General features: G+C 45.7%; 1 protein-coding gene across 1 annotated transcript in view; it reads left to right on the forward strand.

The window, feature by feature from the left end:
- The first annotated feature begins 8,771 nt into the window (after positions 1–8,771).
- MAP1B (microtubule associated protein 1B) overlaps positions 8,772–17,920 on the forward strand; it is a 92,890-nt gene continuing 83,741 nt past the window's right edge. Inside the window, exons 1-2 of the mRNA XM_084801652.1 lie at positions 8,772–9,069; positions 17,222–17,323. Coding sequence (XP_084657778.1) covers positions 8,886–9,069; positions 17,222–17,323 — 286 coding nt within the window. The 5' untranslated portion in view covers positions 8,772–8,885. The remainder of the gene's footprint in view (positions 9,070–17,221; positions 17,324–17,920) is intronic.

Genomic DNA, 17,920 nt, shown 5'->3' on the forward strand with positions numbered 1-17,920 from the left:
AAGAAGCATTATGGGAGAAACCAGCCCATGCCTCTAAAAGGGATTGTACCACAGCTGCCTCCCGAAGTGATTCCCCCCTCCCCCAGCATTTCGCCAAAAGAAGAGACCATTTCCAAGGCAAGCTTAATCAAATATAAGCGAGTGTCAGACACTTCTCTGTGGCTGAGGTTATGCGCACTGAATTTACAGGAATGCTCTGCAGAATAATGTAAATGTCCCTGAGAGGGCAGCAGCCCTGCCAGTGACACAGCACATAGCACTATTAAAGTTGTCCTTAATAGCTCATACATTATACATCATTCCCCTAGTTTCTTGATGTTTCCCTAACGCTGCTGTTTTCTATAGCTAGCTTAGAATTTGGAAAGGCAAGGCAAATTAATGCTGAGTAAAACAGGCTACGTCATCATTGCTAAAAGTGGCCTCACATTACATTCTAAAATCATTTTTATTTTAAATAATGTCTTTATTTATCCTTTGAGAATTTCACACAAATATTTTGATAGTATTCTATTCCTTTTTCCAACTTTTCCCAGTTTCTCCCTTACCTTCCTATCCACCCAACTTTGTATTTTTTATTCCTTAAAAAAAAAAAAAAAGGATGTTGCTGGAAATTAACTCAAGACCATGCAGCTAAAATGCTTCGTGCAGTGGCACACCTCACAGATGCCGATCATTTTGTCAGCTGAGAGGCTTTTCAGCTACCATATGTACACAGTTCCCATGTGGGGCACTAGAACACTGAAGTGAGCTGGTGTGTGTGCGTGCATGTGTGTGTGCATGTGTATATGTGTGTGTGCATGTGTGTGCGTGTGTGCATGTGTATGTGTATGTGTGTGTGGGCAAGTGTGTCTGTGTGCATGTGTGTGCATGTGTGCATGTGTGTGCATGTGTGTGCATGTGTGTGTGAATGTTTGTACGTGGGAACACTCTGAAAGTGAAGACATGGCCTTCATCCTATAGCTCAGAGTCTAATGGAGGAGACAAACAGATTTTAGAAATCACTTATATAGGTGATGAGGATAAATGCTACACATAACTGAGGTCTGGAGACCCCAGTGCATATAAAAAGGTTAGTTTGAGAGGCCTCCTCGCAGAAGGATAGCTGAGGTGCCATCTGCAGGATTAAGCCATATTAACCAGGAGAGCTGAACTAGTCAGTGTCAGGGAAGGGAGAGAAGAGGCCTACACTGGGAGGAAGGAAAGGTTGAACGTGGCCCAGGGTGGCTGAGACTGAAAGGTAAGAACAAGCTGGATTAGGGGTTGCCCAGAGGAAATAGCCAGGGGCTAGACTTTTCAGGGGGAGGGGGAGGCCCTGTTAAGACCGTGTTAAGAAGTTTGGTCTTGGGCTGGGCATGGCAGCAAAGGCCTTTAATCCCAGCACTTAGCAGAGGCAGGTGGATCTCTGAGTTTGAGGTCAGCCTGGTCTACAGAGCAAGTCCTAGGACAGCCAGGATTACATAGTGAGACTCTGTCTCGAAACAAACAAACATTAAACAAAACAAATTAGAACAAAACAGAAGAAGGAGGAGGAGACGGAGGAAGAGGAGGAGGAGACGGAGGAGGAGGAGACGGAGGAGGAGAGGAAGAAGGGGAGGAGAGCAGCAAGAAGAGGTAAGTAGTAGTAGTTTGGTCTTTACTCTGAAGACAGTCTGATATTTTCAAGAGGAATGGAGTAAAATGGGAGGTTAGCTCATCCTCGTTGTGCTGGGCATCACAGGCTGGCTGAGGTCAGAGTAAACATGTGGAAGCCAGTCAGGCGACCCTGTGGTAACAGAGGGAGAAAGCCATCCAATCACAACTGAGGTGGGTGATCTTCACAGCTTGACAGGATTGAGGATCCCTTTGAAGGCATCTTTGCCACGTCTGTACGGACAATTGCATGGAGGGTTAACTGAACAGAAAAGACCCATCTTGACTGCGGACGGCACTATCTCGTTGATGGGATCCCAGAATGAAGGAAAAGGAAAACGGAAGAAGATGAACAGTTTGAGCAATCCTTTCTCTCTCCTTCCTCACTGTGGACACACAAGGCCAGCTCTCTCAGGCTCTTGCCACCACAGCCGGGGCTGCCCTTGTCCCCATGACACCCCCCATATGAAGGACTGTACCCCCAAACAGTGAGCCAAGATGCAGTCCTTTCTTCCTCAAGCTGCTTTTGTCACTGCAAGGAGAGAAGTAACTAATCGTTTATAATATAATATAAATATAAATATCGTTTATAATATAAATCAAGGCGTGCTAGAGAGATCGCTCAGTGGTTAAGAGCACTGGTTGCTTTCCCAGAAGACCCAGGTTCAACTCCCAGAACCCACATGGCAGATCACAACCGTCGGTAACTCTACTTCTGGGGGATCTGGCACCCCCACACATACACATATGCAGGCAAAACACCAATGTGCACAATAAATAAATAAATATCAAAAAATAATATATATCAAATTAGAGATAGCTCAAATGTCCACCGACAGTGGATTCATCAATAAGTTATAACTAAACATAAGAGGTTACTATGTAGCAATGAAAAGAAGGAGGAATATATATATATATATACACATATATATATATGTATATGTGTGTGTGTGTATGTGTGTACGTATGTACTAGGTAGTGTACACTTACTGTTTTTGTTGGTGGTGATGGGTTATTTGTTGTTGTTTTGGTTTTTGGTGCCAGAGACTGAGGCCAGGGTCTAGTGCAAGCTAAGTATGCACTCTGCCAAGGAGCTACACCCTCATCCCTATATTGCATTTTTAAAAGGAAAGACTAAATAAGCCCAGGCAACTGGGGTGGGAGTGGGTGGTGGGTGGGGTGCTTCTAGGGAAGGTCATGGAGGATAGTAGAGGGACTAAAATCATCTGGAGACAAATTGTCATATGGGTTTGACCTTGAAACCATACATTCATAATTATAAGGCAAAATTAAATTTAAAAAAATCAACTCAGAAATACTGCAAATGAAACCAATGGAATCTATGCATTGAGTTAATAGCATCGTCCTATAAAAGGAATTAATTAATTAGACTGCATAAAACTGTATGCCTTGGGGAGATAGCTGTTGAAAAAAGAAATTGCAAAAAGAAATTGCAAGCTGCTTTTGCTAATCCTGTTGATACTGGCATCTTGCTGCTGTCCCAACAGTGCTGCGCTCACAGCGATGGAAAGGACAAAGGAATGACCATTCCAGTGTCTGGCGGCGGCTGGGAGTTCTGCTTCTCTACTGTGACATGTGCTAAGAACAAAAACAATTGCTAAAATGTTTTAATGTTCTTTTAGTAAGCATACAGTTGGCAAGTGTTGCTTGCTTGCTTTTTTTTTTTTTTTAATCTACAGCTACTGTGAGTATAAGGCAGAGAAAAAGAGGTGCTCTGGGCGCTAATCCTGTCCTTGTCATCTCTGAGAACTGGAAAATCCTGGTTCTGAGGGTAAATACAAGGTTAAGTGGGGAGTACCCCATATACTCCTAGCCAAGACAGGAAAATGAAAATGCCAATAAGAATAACAGCTCTACAGTAGATCTTAATGATAGAAAAAATATCAGTCACTTTGGGAGAATGGTGTGGAATGAATGAAGCCATAAATTAGTAAACATGTGTTTGTCCTTTTTTTCCTGTAGAAACTGTATCTTAAACTAGCCAACTGACAAGATGAGGATGCTGCTAATTAATGTCTTCTTGAAGTCAAATAAATAATAAGATATTATAATACCAGCATTTTCATGTTCTTTTTTATTTTGTTTTGTTTTGTTTTCTGAGATAAGGTTTCTCTGTGTAACCCTGTCTTTCCTGGAATCCACTCTGTAGACTAGTTGGTCTTGAACTCACAGAGATCGGCCTGCCTCTGCATCCCAAGTGCTGGCATTAAAAGTGTATGCCACCATCGCCTGGCAGAATTTTCAAATTCTCAATAAATAATGGATTAGGTAATGACTTAATAAAAATTTTTTTACAAAATGAAATCACTATCATCTATGAAGTATAGTTGCAAAAAACCCAAGTCTGGCTAATTTTTAAATTAATCAACTGACTTAGAGACAAGGCCTCATAGATCAGGCTGGCCTCTGACTTCCTGGAACTAGGATCAAACCCAGGGCCTCCTTCATGGTAGGGAAGCACTCTACCAACTAGGCCACCTCCTGCCCTCTGATGAAGCTCTCAGATCTCCCTACTGAGAAGCAAAAATCTCAGGAGACTGAGAAGTACTCAGTAACAAAACATTCATGCACCCAGCCAAATTCAGACTCTGTAAAGCTCTTGAAGAGAAATATTTCAACAAAAACATTACGAGGAAAACAAGAAGAGTCTGGGAAACACAGAGGAAAGAGTAACAGTTGGAACAGGGCATGGTGGTACACGCCTTTAGTCCCAGCACTCTGGAGGCAGAGGCAGGCGGGTCGCTGTGAGTTCAAGGCCAGCCTGGCCTACACAGTGAGTTCCAGGACAGCCAGAGCTTTGTAGAGAGACCTTGTCTCAAAACAAACAAGCAAACACAACGGCAACAACAAACATTGGTTAATTTAAGTATATAGTACTTATTTTGACCCTGACTTATTATTAAACTATTAAAAACAACATTCCCAATTAGTACAATCCTATATTAACTTGTCTAAATTGTACATGTTTGAAATTGTCTATACTGGGAGTGGAGAGATGGCTCAAAGGTTAAAGTCACTGACTGCTCCTCTAGAGGTCCTGAGTCCAATTCCCAGCAACCACATGGTGGCTCACAACCACCTATAATGTGATCTGATGCCCTCTTTGGGCTTGCAGGTATACATGCAGGCAGAACACTGTATACATAATAATAAATAAATCTTAAAAAAAAAAAAGAAATTGTCTATACTGAATGGCAAGTAACAATAAAACATCAATTAGCCTATATTGAGTGCACAAGACACTTTTAAGTACTTTTTTAAACCTTGGGCGGTACAGGGGGGTGGGGGTGGGCTGGAACCTAAATGGGTGGGAGTGTCTGCCTACCATGTGCACAGCCCTGGCGTTCATCCTCAGTATGGCAACAAATGAACAAAACCCTTATCTAGAACCTTGTCCAGGAGGCTGGTACTCATTGCCAGTGTGTACTGCAAGACCATATTAGAAGGACCAAGTGCTTAAGCACCTTACCCAAAGTCACACGGCTAATAAATTATGACTTCAGGGAATACTACAGGTCCTCAGTTTATCACCACCAACATGTCTGGATGAGGGGGACGTTGGCTCCAGAACAGTTTTTAAACCTAGATTATAGCACTTCTTATAATGGTGAAGACTAGGGTTGTGACAAGGAAGAGAAGTGGATGGTTGAGGAGGCATCTAGAAGATGAATGTTAAACTGGCCAGACTCCATCCGGCAGAGCCGGCTGTCCGTGCAGCTAAGTACGGTTTAGGGAAGGGTCCCAGGGGCCTGTGAGGTCTCCAGCTTGCAGAGTGGGATAGATGTGCTACTGTTCAATGGAACAGAAGTGAGAGGTCAGGACAGAGCGGTGAAGATGAGCAAGCTGAGGCATGTGCAGTTTGCAGTGCCTTTGGGACACTCGGGGTGGAGTCACCGAATAGCTGGCGACACAGGAAGGCTTCCTTATAGGTGAGTTTTCTTTTTCTTTACAACTGTCTCCTTTTTGTTGGGGGTGAGGACTTTTCTAATTTAGGAGAGTGGTTGAATATGCTGGATTTTTGTTTTGTTTTGTTTTGTTTTCTCCCAGAGGTGTTGGCAGAGGAATCCACCTGTACATGGTGTAAAGCTTTTTTTTTTTTTAACTCCATTGTCTAAGGAAACAGGGGTAGGGGTGGCTTTTAATCAGCTATGCCTTGACTGCTTACACTGTTCCATCCACCGGGTTAGGTGTTGCTGAAGTCTCTGTCATTCACTCTTCCCTCACATAGTCCCAGAGATTTGATTCTTCCCACTTTCGCAACAAAGGGACTGAGAAAAAAAAATGAGAGAGAGAGAGAGCCAAATTACCCACCCGAGGCCACAGAGGTGTAAGGAAGCAGTCCCCAATGCTCATCTGTGTGCTGCCATCACGGATCTAGTTAGTGTGGCTGGTGTAGGTGAAGAAGCGGGTGGTTCGTGTGCCATGGCTCCATTGCACAGAGCATCACAGTGAAAAAGCTCTTTCTTCTACTGCGTTTTTCTCTTTTAACTAATTGACTAACGTTTGCAGAGGTCAGAGGACAATTTATGGTAGTCTGTTCCCCCCTTTCATTGTGGGAGGTCCTGGGGGTTGAACTTAGTAGGGCCACAGGCTTAGCATCGAGGATCTTTACCCACTGAGTCATCTCATTGGCCTCCTATTGCACCTTTCATCCAACGCTCTATTGCAACACATGAAACAATTCAGTTAGGTGTTAGTATATTTCAATGCGTCTCTGTTTTCATTTCACATAGTATGTATCTCAGGCTCAGCCCTGAGCACATAGTAACACTATGTAACAGAAATGTAATTGTTATCTTATTTTTCAAGGCTAGCTCCTATTTATTTGGCATACCAGTGTTTCCATGTACATAGAAACACGGACTTTTTAAAAATTTTTTTCAAAATAAGTATAAGTAAAATAAATCAGATAAAAGATCCCTGATATCAACTTGATTATTAACCTAATTGGGCTGAGAGGCACCTAGGTTGTTAGTAAGGCACATGTCTGGGAGTGTCTGTTGGGGTATTTCCAGAGAGGACTGGAAGCAGCCTTGGATGTGGGCAGCAGCACCCCATGGGCTGGGGCCAGGTGGGATAAAGGGGCGGGGGGAGTATCTCTGCTTCCTGGCTGTGAGGAGGGGAGCAGCCATTCCACTGCACACTCCCACCACCATGAGGCTCTGCTCTACCTCAGGCCCAAAGAAATAGAGGCAACAGACCATGGTCTGAAATGTACGCTGTGAGCAGAAATAAATCTTCCCCTCCCCAGACACTCTCTCACAGGAATCTGTGACACGAAGCAACACAGGCACTCTATAGGCATAGGAGAAACAGAGGGAACTCACTAGATGGAGCCATTCTGATGGCTGGCCTCTGGAAAGGAGTTCTTCATCTTCTCATCCCCACCGTGGACCATGCTACTGCCTTTACTTAAGAGTAACTGAATGTCTCATGTAAGTTACATGAGTGACAGTGTCTGGTCACTTGTGATCAAGTCTCTGCAGCAAGCTTGTTGCAGACCCCTGATGTCATAGGTTAGACATTATCTTTATCACCACCGATGATCAAACTAGCGTAGTCTTTGGCTGCTCACCAAACATCCTATCCAGGCTTCAAGCAACAAATAGGGCAAAGCACATACGATGTCTGCCATGATTTATCCATCATATGCGTTTTGCCCCATGACCTAAGACACTGGGTTATTTTGAAAAATCTTACAATAGTTTTTCTTTTCTTTGTTTCTTTCTTCCTTAAAGACAGAGTCTTGTGTATCCCAGGCTGGTCTTGAACTTATCAGTAACTGAGGATGACCTCAAACTTCTGATCCTCCTTGCCTGCTCTGCCTGAGGGCTAGGATCACACTGCCCGGTGTTTATGATGCTGGCAATAGGCATGCATTCTATCAGCTGAGCTACAGCCCCTCCCGTCGGTATTTTAACATTAGTGGACACTCCAATATAGAGACATAGGAGTCTATTTTTCCTATTCCATCTCATTTTCTTCCCTAAAACTCCAGTTTTTTTTATGATGATACACTGTTGCCCTCCTCTCCTGTCCTAATACAGAAATGCATTCATTAGATTTGTGAGAAATGAACATATATGGTGGCCTTTAGAAACATTATTATGAGTTCTTCTAAATATAGACAAAGGCAATAAAAAAACTCCCGAAGCTACATGTATCTTAAAAGGCATCATTGTCACATAAAATAATTTTGCCTGTATATTCCCCCAAGGAACTGAAAAAGCACATTACAGTCACTGAAATCCTGCTGGGCAGAGACAGTATCTTCTCTATTCTTCGTTATGCCTGATGCTATCTGTTCAGCATATTAAGAAAAGAAATCTGTATCTAATTCATTTCCCATGAGCACCAAGGGCCAGTTCTTTTTCAGCATTAGTTCTTCCAGACTAGACTCAAAAGTCTGAACAAATGAGGCGTAGGTCTTACAAAGTATCTTTTAAGTGAAAGTGATAAATATTCCTGTTGTTGGTGGGGGGGGGGGAGTGGCAAATATGCCTTTCTAAATATACAAGGTCAAAAAGTAAGGTTCGTGTTCTTGGGTGGGGTATCTTCACCCAGCGCCCACTGTAGCTGCCGCAGCTACTCAAATCCTGACTTCACGAGCATGGGATACAGGCAGAGGCCTGATGATGTGCACTGGGACGCAGGATATAATCCCCTTCTGAAACAGGAAGTCATCCCGACTCTCCGGTGTGGCATCGTTGAGGGTTTGGGGCAAAAAAAAAAAAAAAAAAAAAAAAAAGGTGTGTGTACGTATGTACGTAAGGGTGGTGGTGCGAACGCGCCTCAGGGCTGCAGCAGAGTTCTTTGGGTCCCCCAGAGCCTGGCTCGCCGCCCTACCCAGACCATTGTCCGCACACCTCGTCCCTCCAGCTTCCGGGCCGCCGGCGAAATGATTTGCTGCAGATGACATCAGCCCTGGGCCAAGGGCTGGAGGAGTGGAGGCAGCCACCACGAGGATGTGCCGGGTGGTCCTTTCCTCCTCCTCTTCCTCCCAGGCTCCTAGCCTAGTCTCCATATAAACGGCACCGCCTCCTCGGCCTCTCACTCCCCGCTCCTCTCTTCCGCGCAGGGAGAGGGCGGAGGGGGAGGCGGTGCGCGCCGGGAGGAGGGGGGACGCAGGGGGCGGAGCGGAGACAGCACCTTCGGAGATAATCCTTTCTCCTGCCGCAGAGCAGAGGAGCGGCGTGAGAGGAACACTTCGCCCAGGCTTTAACAGGGCCGGCAGGATGGCGACCGTGGTGGTGGAAGCCACCGAGCCGGAGCCATCAGGCAGCATCGCCAACCCGGCGACATCCACCTCACCCAGCCTGTCGCACCGCTTCCTAGACAGCAAGTTCTACTTGCTGGTGGTGGTCGGCGAGACGGTGACCGAAGAGCACCTGAGGCGTGCCATCGGCAACATCGAGCTGGGTAAGCGGTCCCGAGGCCCCCCCCAGGGACGTGCGTGGGGAGACGCGCCATCACGACCCCACCCAGGGCGCGACGGCCACCTTGTTCTCCCGCACGCCCCACACCCACGCCTCTGCAGGCCACCTTTCACACTCCATCTGGACTCTTTTTCTGAGCTAATTTCCAAATTATTCTATTTGAGATCCAGAGAAAGAATCTTTAATGCCCTGAGGGATGGGGGTCACCTGGCTGGGTCCGTGGCCACCGCCGACTTGGCCACCTCCTTTTCGTGCTCAGTGAAATGCAGGTGTCAGAGGAGCGGAGGCCATAATAAAACCGCAACCGCAGGCAGAGCAGAGGTGGGGTGGACCTGGCAAAACATCTTTTCAGCTCCGACCTCGCCGGGGCCAAAAGGCTGGGACCCTCCTCCCCTTACCCGAAAACCTAGAGTCGAAACACCATGTGCCAAGGCTCGCATGGAAATCGTCCTTATCATAGCCACCTCGTGCACCCCCCCTTCGCCCCGGACACACACACACACACACACACACACACACACACACACACACACACACAGTGGAGAATGCCTTTTCTGACTTAAAACTACCCGATCCTTTCTTTCCTGGCAATGACTAGGCTAGTCCTGAGGACACGCCCGGTCCCCCACCCCCGATGATACAGGCATGGAACCCTTCTGCCCTCTGCTTTCAGGCAAAGCCGGGCCTCGCTCCTTCCCCTGAGGCTGCAGCTTTCCAAAAAGACAATGGGACCCCAGGTTGCGGGGGTGGGCTTCCTTAAAAAAAAAAATCTCAGCTTCTAGAACCGTAGCTTGAATGGGAGGAGGGAGTAGCAGGGTAGGGCCAGGTCCTAAACTGCTGCACGCACTAGGAACCGGCTCCGCAGAGGCGGAATAGCGGTTCCCGGGGAACCCTGGGCGGGGCTGGGAGGGTCCCGGAGGGCGCAGCCTTGGCTAGGCAATGATCGGCCCGCCCTTCAGCCCCACCCGGCCTGCCGCAGTGCCCGCGCTGGGCAGCCGCACCTGCCCCCGCACTGCGGCGCCCCCGGCTGGCACGGAGCTGGCTCTGTCCGAGCCTCGCGTTGTCTGGGGGGCCTTGCGCCCACCTTTGGCTGTGAGTGGCTTTGTTGCGCTCCCAGCCCCCGATTGGGCAGCTCTGGCCTCTGTCTTATTCCTCCCCTCCATCCCCTCCCCCCACCTATTCGGCATCCCTCCACTTCATCCCTGGCAGAGGTCCCCGGGTCCCCATACAGCACCAGCCTGAGCGCTCTATTCTCTCGGGGTGGTGCTGAAAGGTTTCTGCCAGAGACACTGGCTGGTGGGCGTGGTGCAGTCCGCACTGCAGTCTCTACGGCAGCCCGAGGCGGACAAAGGGCGTTCACGCAGCCCTCCTCTCCCTCTTCCTTTCACACCAATAAAGATGGATGAAATGATTTTGATTTAGACGAATAAATAAATAAACAAAAGCTTGTCACCTGCCTCTGCCTTTGGAAATGGCCACTTGTCCCTAGAACAAAAGGCTGCAGGGTGGGGACTGGAGTTGCAGACCCGCTTCTTTTGTTTAACTTTAAAGCATGGATTTTTTCCCCTTTCAGCTAAAAAGGGGAGGAAAAAAAAAAAAGTGAACAGAAAGCCAGTCGTGATTTTTCATTCGGGGAAGGGGAAAGGAAAAAAAACCCAAAAACAAAACAAAACAAGAATAAGAGATTTCAGAGTTCAAAATGCTTTTTCTGAACGTCCCTGAATGCCTTCATTTTCAGACTATGGGCTTTTGATTAAATGTTTGTCAAACATAGTTTATTTGCACATTTTTCTCCTTGGAAAAACTCACCGGTACTGACTTTGGGTGTGGCTATTGTGCGAATTAATGACTGGGTGTTTTTAGATCTTTTTTTTTTTTTTTAACTTTTTATTTCTGGGAAATAATACATTAAGAAATGCTTTTTCATCTCCAGAATTTTCAGAATCACCCATTGTGGTGCCAGGAGAGGAATCATCACGCCCATTTTTTTATGGGGACTCAGAGATGCCAGAAGGGTGAGGGGACAGACTCAAGGTCATGTTGCAAAGCTGTGACTGGAGAACCGGTACTGCAGTGTCACTGCTTGCTTGACCCGGTCAAGATGGTAGTGCGAGCAGGCTAACGTCAGAGAGAGATTCGGCCCGCAGTTTTCAGATCTTGTCTTTGTACAGTGGTCCACTTGTGGGAAGCTCTCGGTGCAGGGAGGCGGCTCAGCCATCACCTTGGGACCACAGTTATCTTCCTGCTTTTGTTAGTGGGTTTGATCATCCCTTAGGTGTTCCGCTCCAGGCTTTAGTCAAGCCTCTTTCTGTCGGAGGAGAAAAATAGATGCAGCCAAGAAACTCTGTGGTGTGCATCCTGGCTTTACTCCTCCTTACACGGGTAGCATTTTGTGCTAAAAATCCAGATTTGTCTTCCTAACACTAAAATTTTTTTAATTCCAATTTAAATATTCTTGAGAGGAAAACCACAAACCGTTAGCCGAATTTTCACAAAGTGAGCACACCTGTGTTGTCCAGCTAGGAAACAGCCATCATTAGAATCCCCGGAGCCACCCCACCCACCAACCCGATGTTCATTCTGCAATCACCACGCTTTTCTGATTTTTAATTCCCTAATTTGGTGAGGTTTTTGCAAGGGTCTCTGAAATGGTTATATCGATCTCATTAAGGATCAGCCAAGTGTGGGAGCTGAGCCGGTTTCCTCCGGAGTAGTAACAGATGTTGCTGATCCTCCAGAGAGCGATCTCCTGGGTCCTGGGGTCTCCGCTGCAGCTCACACTGCCTGGCTTTTCAAGGATAAGTGAAAATCCTGCTTCCCCAGCTTTTCAGACAGTCCGAGATGACTTAGCAACAGGGCCAGCAGGCTCTGTCTCCTTGGCTCCGCAGGCTGCTGGGGCTTCAGCTGGCAGATCCCAGCTGGGCCTCCTCCAGAGGTCACTAAGGTGCCACTGCTATTGTTGCTGGTGCCTGGCGGCTACGCTGTGTAAAGCAACTTCCTGAAGCTCCTGGGGGTTCAGGCTCTGATTGTGAGCTGCCTGCAGGCTGGGAGAACAGCTTCTCTCATCTGTTAGCCTTTCACAATTTCCCCTTCCTTTCCCATCCAAGCCCGTGCACTGTGCATTTGGAGACCCCGGAGACTGGCATATGTGCCACCTGATTGATTATCCAGAGCACTCTGCAAAGGCAAAAAACAAAAACCAACCAAACAGACAAAAAAACTATACCCCTGTAGAACGATGGTAGGTGAAGCAGTGTGTCAACAGGCCTGAAACACCCGAGTGGATGCTAGATGCTTCTTGAGACCAAGGAAGAAAAATGGCCAACGCTTACTTGCTCAGCTGTGTTCAAAAGCACAAAGTCTTCTCCAGAGCTGCAAACAATAGTGCCTCCTTGCATTGGTCCAGCTACAATGATGTACTTATATGGGACTTGATTCCAAACCATAGTGGCCAACTGATTCATTTGCCCCCTCCCTAATTGGGCCCAATGGGGAGTTAGCCCGATATATTTATTTTTAGCAAAATGCTGGCATTTGGATTTATTTTAATATACAACAATACCCGTCAAACTGAATTTTGAAGCACGGTGCAATGAGTGTTCATTCATCATTTCATGCCTTTTTTTTTTTTTTAAAGAAACCAAATGTTCAGTGTCCATCTGATGCTTTCAATTACGATTGAAGGTAACTATCCCTCTAAGGAGACATAGGAGATAAACAAGTTGTGCTCCTGAGAAGGTAGATAAGTGTAATGGTCCCTCCCTCAGGATTTTTAGATGGGAGTTGAGCTGGTTACATTGTAATAGTCTGCTGATGCTTGACTGGATATGTTCTGTCCAAAATTGTAGACAAGAAGAAAATGAAGAATTCTTTAGAAAAGCTTTGGAATTCAATTTCCATTTTCTTCTAGCAAAGGGGGGTTGGGGAGTAAAAACCATATATGGTAGGAGTTAAGGAGATGCTAGAACGTGTTACATTTATTATATTTGTCTTCACACTTCCAAAGGCAGAAGGCAGATGGATTCTTGCCTGCGTTGCCTAATTGGCATTACGAACTAAGGGCTCTGTGATCCAAGCTGAAACCCAAGCCAGTCAGTGCCCAAATGGAAGGTCATTAGACCTATGCTTTCCTGTAAATCATCTTCCCTAAGAGCTTGCTTATCAAAGTAATTTCTAACCTTTAGATTAAGAAATAAACCCCTATACATCACTATTCGCTTCTATTCTAAGACGTTATCTGAGAGTTGAGTTGTTTTTTTTTTTTAACCGTCAGTGCTTTGAAGTGAGATGCTGTTCACGTAAGATATCAAGATATCATTCGCATCACGCGTGAACAGGTGACAGACATTAAATCACTGGCTCTGTAAACAGAAAAGCAAACCAAAGGTTAGGTATAAGAAACACTCAAAAAAGCCCGTTTCTCAAAGGGAACAATTACATTGGGCCCATTGAGGAAAATGACTTGTAAAAGGCCCAAGTGACTGTCACACAGAGCCCCACGTCAGCATGCTCAGTGTGGCCCATTCCTTTTCCTCTCTTTGGGCTGCTGCTGCTATTAGAAATATGCAGTCTTCATCCACTAAAGCAGAGGTGCCTTTTGGTTTTATTAAACCAAAAGTTCCTACAAGATCAGGGTAAACTGTGCATGATCCAGCCTGCAGACCCAGGATGTGAGGCTCCTCTTTTCCGTCTTCACCCTCAGCTCCAAAATGCCCTGTCCCTTCTTCCCTTTCCATTTGTTAAAAACCATGCGCGTGCCGGCTTCTTTGTGCACTGCTGCCACACGGGGTGAGAGAACAGAAAAGAAAATACAATACGGTCTGATACTTCCAGTTCACCTGGGATGGACACAGCGTGACAGTGCTTGCCTCCCAAGGCTGAGGCAGAATCTCCGAGCAGCCTGGAGCATTCTGCAGTGCCAGGTGCCCCTGGAACCAACCCAGCCAAGGCATTTGAAAACACAAAGGTTTACAGCCTCCAGCTGCTCCTGTTGTTAGCCCCTGGGGAATCCAGTAAGGACGGAAGCCCTCTTCTATGGCTAAGATATCAAAGCCCCAATCAAGAGCCTGTCCTTAGGACAGACGATCCTTAGAGGAAAAAGGGTCAGGAGTGTGCCACGACTTCCCAGCTCCAGGACCCTCTTAACACTACCCAGGCCTCCCCTCTGACAGTGGCGTCCAGAGGGAGATGTGGGAAGGGCTTATCAACATCAGGGCCTCCAACTTTGGCTCCCAGTTAGGCAAGAAGGGAAGATAGGGAAACTTGATTTTTTTTTTTTAAAAAAGCGATCAGTCTTCTTTGATGATGTCTCCCTTTGCTAATAACAGCCAGCACAAGGGACCAAGCATTACTAAGTGTTTTATTTCTAAAACCGATTAAGGCTCCAAAATATTTATTTCCAACTAATGTAACCAGGAAGTCCACATTTTTTTTTTTTAATAAATTGGGGCAGCAACTGTGCATCATTATGAAATACCTTAGGCTGGAAATTGCTGTCTTAGAAAGAGAGAACCCCCCGAGTTTTTACTGTCGTTGCGAGTTTACACACAGGAAGCTATTTTTATCAGCTGCCTACCTACTGGTTTGATTTTAAAAATTAACTCAATGGATTTCTTAAGTGTAGCGATTTTTTTCTATTGTCAACTTACAAATGTAAACTACATAAATGAAGATAAAACGAGCATTTCACCACTCACGTCGTGACAAGGAGAAAATGACAAACAACAGTGCAGGAGCAAGTGGGTGCCCAACCCTAGATGAAGTCATTCAAATAATGTAGCCATTTAGACGTTACTTAGAGCAAAGATGGAGAAATAGTATGAATTTAATTTAAATACATATGTCTCATTATTAACTTATTGACCCAGCTTGACAAGCCAGAAGACAAAGTGGAACTCCGTCAACGGTTCCAATTAAGCTGCTCAGACAGGAACTCAATGGCTTTCCACACGAGGCTGGTATAGAGCATATATGTTGAAGTAAAATATTCTAATGAATTCAGGCCTCTCAACCTGTCAAGCTCCGCGGGGAACAAAAAGAAGCCATTTATCATTTCTCCACTAAAAAGACCCACAAACTCTCAACATGCCTTTCTTGTTAAAATTTAAATATTCCATTAGCACAAATGCAAACTGAGGCCATTTAATGTTTCCAGGGAGACTCATAAAATTTTCCCTTATAATTTAGCCTCTCCTTAGGAATGTTAACTCTTTCTTATCTGAGGCTGTCCCTCTATTCCTACGAGAGCTTCTGCCTCTGTCTAAGGGGCAAACAGCTGCTTTAGAATGCTTCTCCCATGGAAAAGGTCTTTGTCCAACAATCTAGAAGCTCAAGCATCAGAACTGCAATTTCAAGGCCAGCCTGAAATAGTGAGAGCAAGTTCTAGGCTGATTCTGCTATGTCAAAAGACCCTTTCTAAAACAAATTAAAAAAACAAAAATGGGAGAAAGAGAGATAAGTTTACATGTACAGTTAACTCCACAATCCTTTAAAAAAATATATATCTTTAATCAAGATATTACATATAATTAAGATGTGTTATATATCTTTTTAAAATATTTTATTTATTTTATGTATATGAATGTTCTAACTGCATGTACACCTGCATTCCTGAAGAGGGCATCAAGGGGTATAGATGGTTATGAGCCACCATGTGGTTGCTGGGAACTGAACTCAGGTCCTCTGGAAAAGCAGACAGTGCTCTTAACCTCTGAGCCATCTCTCCAGCCAAAATGAGTCTAGTTTTCTTTTTTCTTTCTTTTGTTTATATATCTTTATTATATGTATAATGCACATAATTATTCCTAAAGCAAGACTATTTAATCAGTCTTATGTGATGGTAAATACAGGCATACATTAAGGATTTAGAGATAGGTTTCATGTGCTGCCATTTAAATGCTCTAGGCTGATGGCACAAATACCAATTGATCAATCAACTATTGGCCTTTGGTTAAAAACAGTTAACTTGCAGAGTTCCACCTAAGGGCTCAAGCCCCTCCCCCCCCCCTTAGGAGTTGGATAATAAATATTTGTTGGCTCAGAAACTGGTCCCCGGCAGTTGAGGATGCTCACACCAGTGCACGTGCAGTTATATACTGGCTTCATCATGAGCAATCTGATGGAGAAAGTCTAAGCACATACACATGAACACACACATGCACATACTCATACACATAGAGGGTCCTGCAGGCTCACAGCTGCTCCTGGCTTCTGTGCCGGGTTCTCCTAACTTGATGCTCCCTGTGGTCCCCTCTGAGGCATCTCCTCTGGGGTGAGGAAGGGAAGAGAGGAGTAGAGAAGCCTGGAGAGGCATGGCCAGTACCAGAAACTACCGTCATTCTTCTTTGTAGGTAACTCTGGCCCTGATTGTTTCTTTCTGCCTAAAGCGAGGAAGTTCATGCCCACTCTCAAATCCATCAGCATTTATCAAGTCATTTAAAAAGTCATTGTGGGGGGGGGGCAGGGGCTGGAGAGATGGTTCAGAGATTAAAAAGTCATCTCCCTTTTAAAAAGTCTTCTGGATTAAAAAATAAAATAAAATTAGTCCTACTCACAATCGAATGAAAGTACTCCCTGACAAGCTGGCTCAATAAAATAAATGGCTGGTAGGACTCCTAGGCCATTTCCTATCAAAGACTACACAAGTTTGGATTGATAACCATGGGGCTGAGAAACCAAGGTCAAAAGTGAGTAAGAGGAAGAATCACACAAGCACATAGCAAGAGCATCCTTTGGGAAACAGAGACCTGGGCTTGAATGGGGCTGCCCATCCCACCTGCATCTACACTGGCCACTTAGTAGTGGAGCCTGAAGAAGCTGATGCTAGCCTGGGGGTCTCTAGTCTGGGGTCTCTTAGCTAGACCTGCCTTCCTCCCCTTCCTTGAGCCCACCACTTCCCTAAGAACTGGTTTCTTTCTAGCCTCCAGCTGTGCTGCATTTCGGTTTTATGAAGAGCAAGACTCTGAGCCCCACTGTTTTTTCTCCCTCCCTTGTGTCCCAGGGGAGGGGCCTCCCCTTTTCCATTTGTGGGCATCCACTGCTAGCCAAGCCTGCGAAACCGTTTGTAGGGATGCTTTCCAAACCGCTCTGAGATGACTCACTGGAAGCCGGCCAACTGTCTCCCTTTTCCTCTGCAGGAATCCGATCATGGGACACAAACCTGATTGAGTGCAACCTGGACCAAGAACTCAAACTTTTTGTATCTCGACATTCTGCGAGGTTCTCTCCTGAAGTTCCAGGTGAGGCGTCTGTTCAGGGTTAGCCTAGAGCTTGAGAGGACGCTGGGAAAGCTTTGCCTGGGGTGTAAACAATAACAGACTTCTTCTCATTGCTAGGAGGTTCTTTGTATTTGTCTGTGTCAAGGACTTTAGCCAGTAGCCTCGTCCAGAGAGAGTAGAACTGAAGTGATTGCCCTGTGGCTTATTTATGGTCTGGATGCTTAGTGAGCCGTTTTGGAGTCCAGGTGATTTTCCTCTTTGGTTTCAATGTACTGCCACTTCAATACTAACTTTACTCAAAGCTATGAGTGTGCATCGGGTGCCCCTACAATCCTCCAGCTCCTTTATCTAGACAGAAAAAGGACACATGGTGCTTCAGACACCAAAGATGTTTTCCCGGTCACAAAATTTTCCTTAAGGTGGGGAAGAGCCTGATGTTCCCAACTGCTGTTGCAAACAGCCTTTCTTTCAGAATAAAAAAAGAACTCAATGGGAGAATCACAGGTAAGGACACAGACGCTGGTCATACATGAAGCTGTTCCCTGACAGCCCCCTCCATGAGGATGTGCCCTGCCCATATCTCTGTGCTTTGGTGATAGTTTGTGCAGATGCCCCTTT

The sequence above is a fragment of the Acomys minous genome, assembly GCF_964271855.1.
Source record: "Acomys minous genome assembly, chromosome: 11".
In the NCBI taxonomy this organism is placed as follows: Eukaryota; Metazoa; Chordata; class Mammalia; order Rodentia; family Muridae; genus Acomys; species Acomys minous.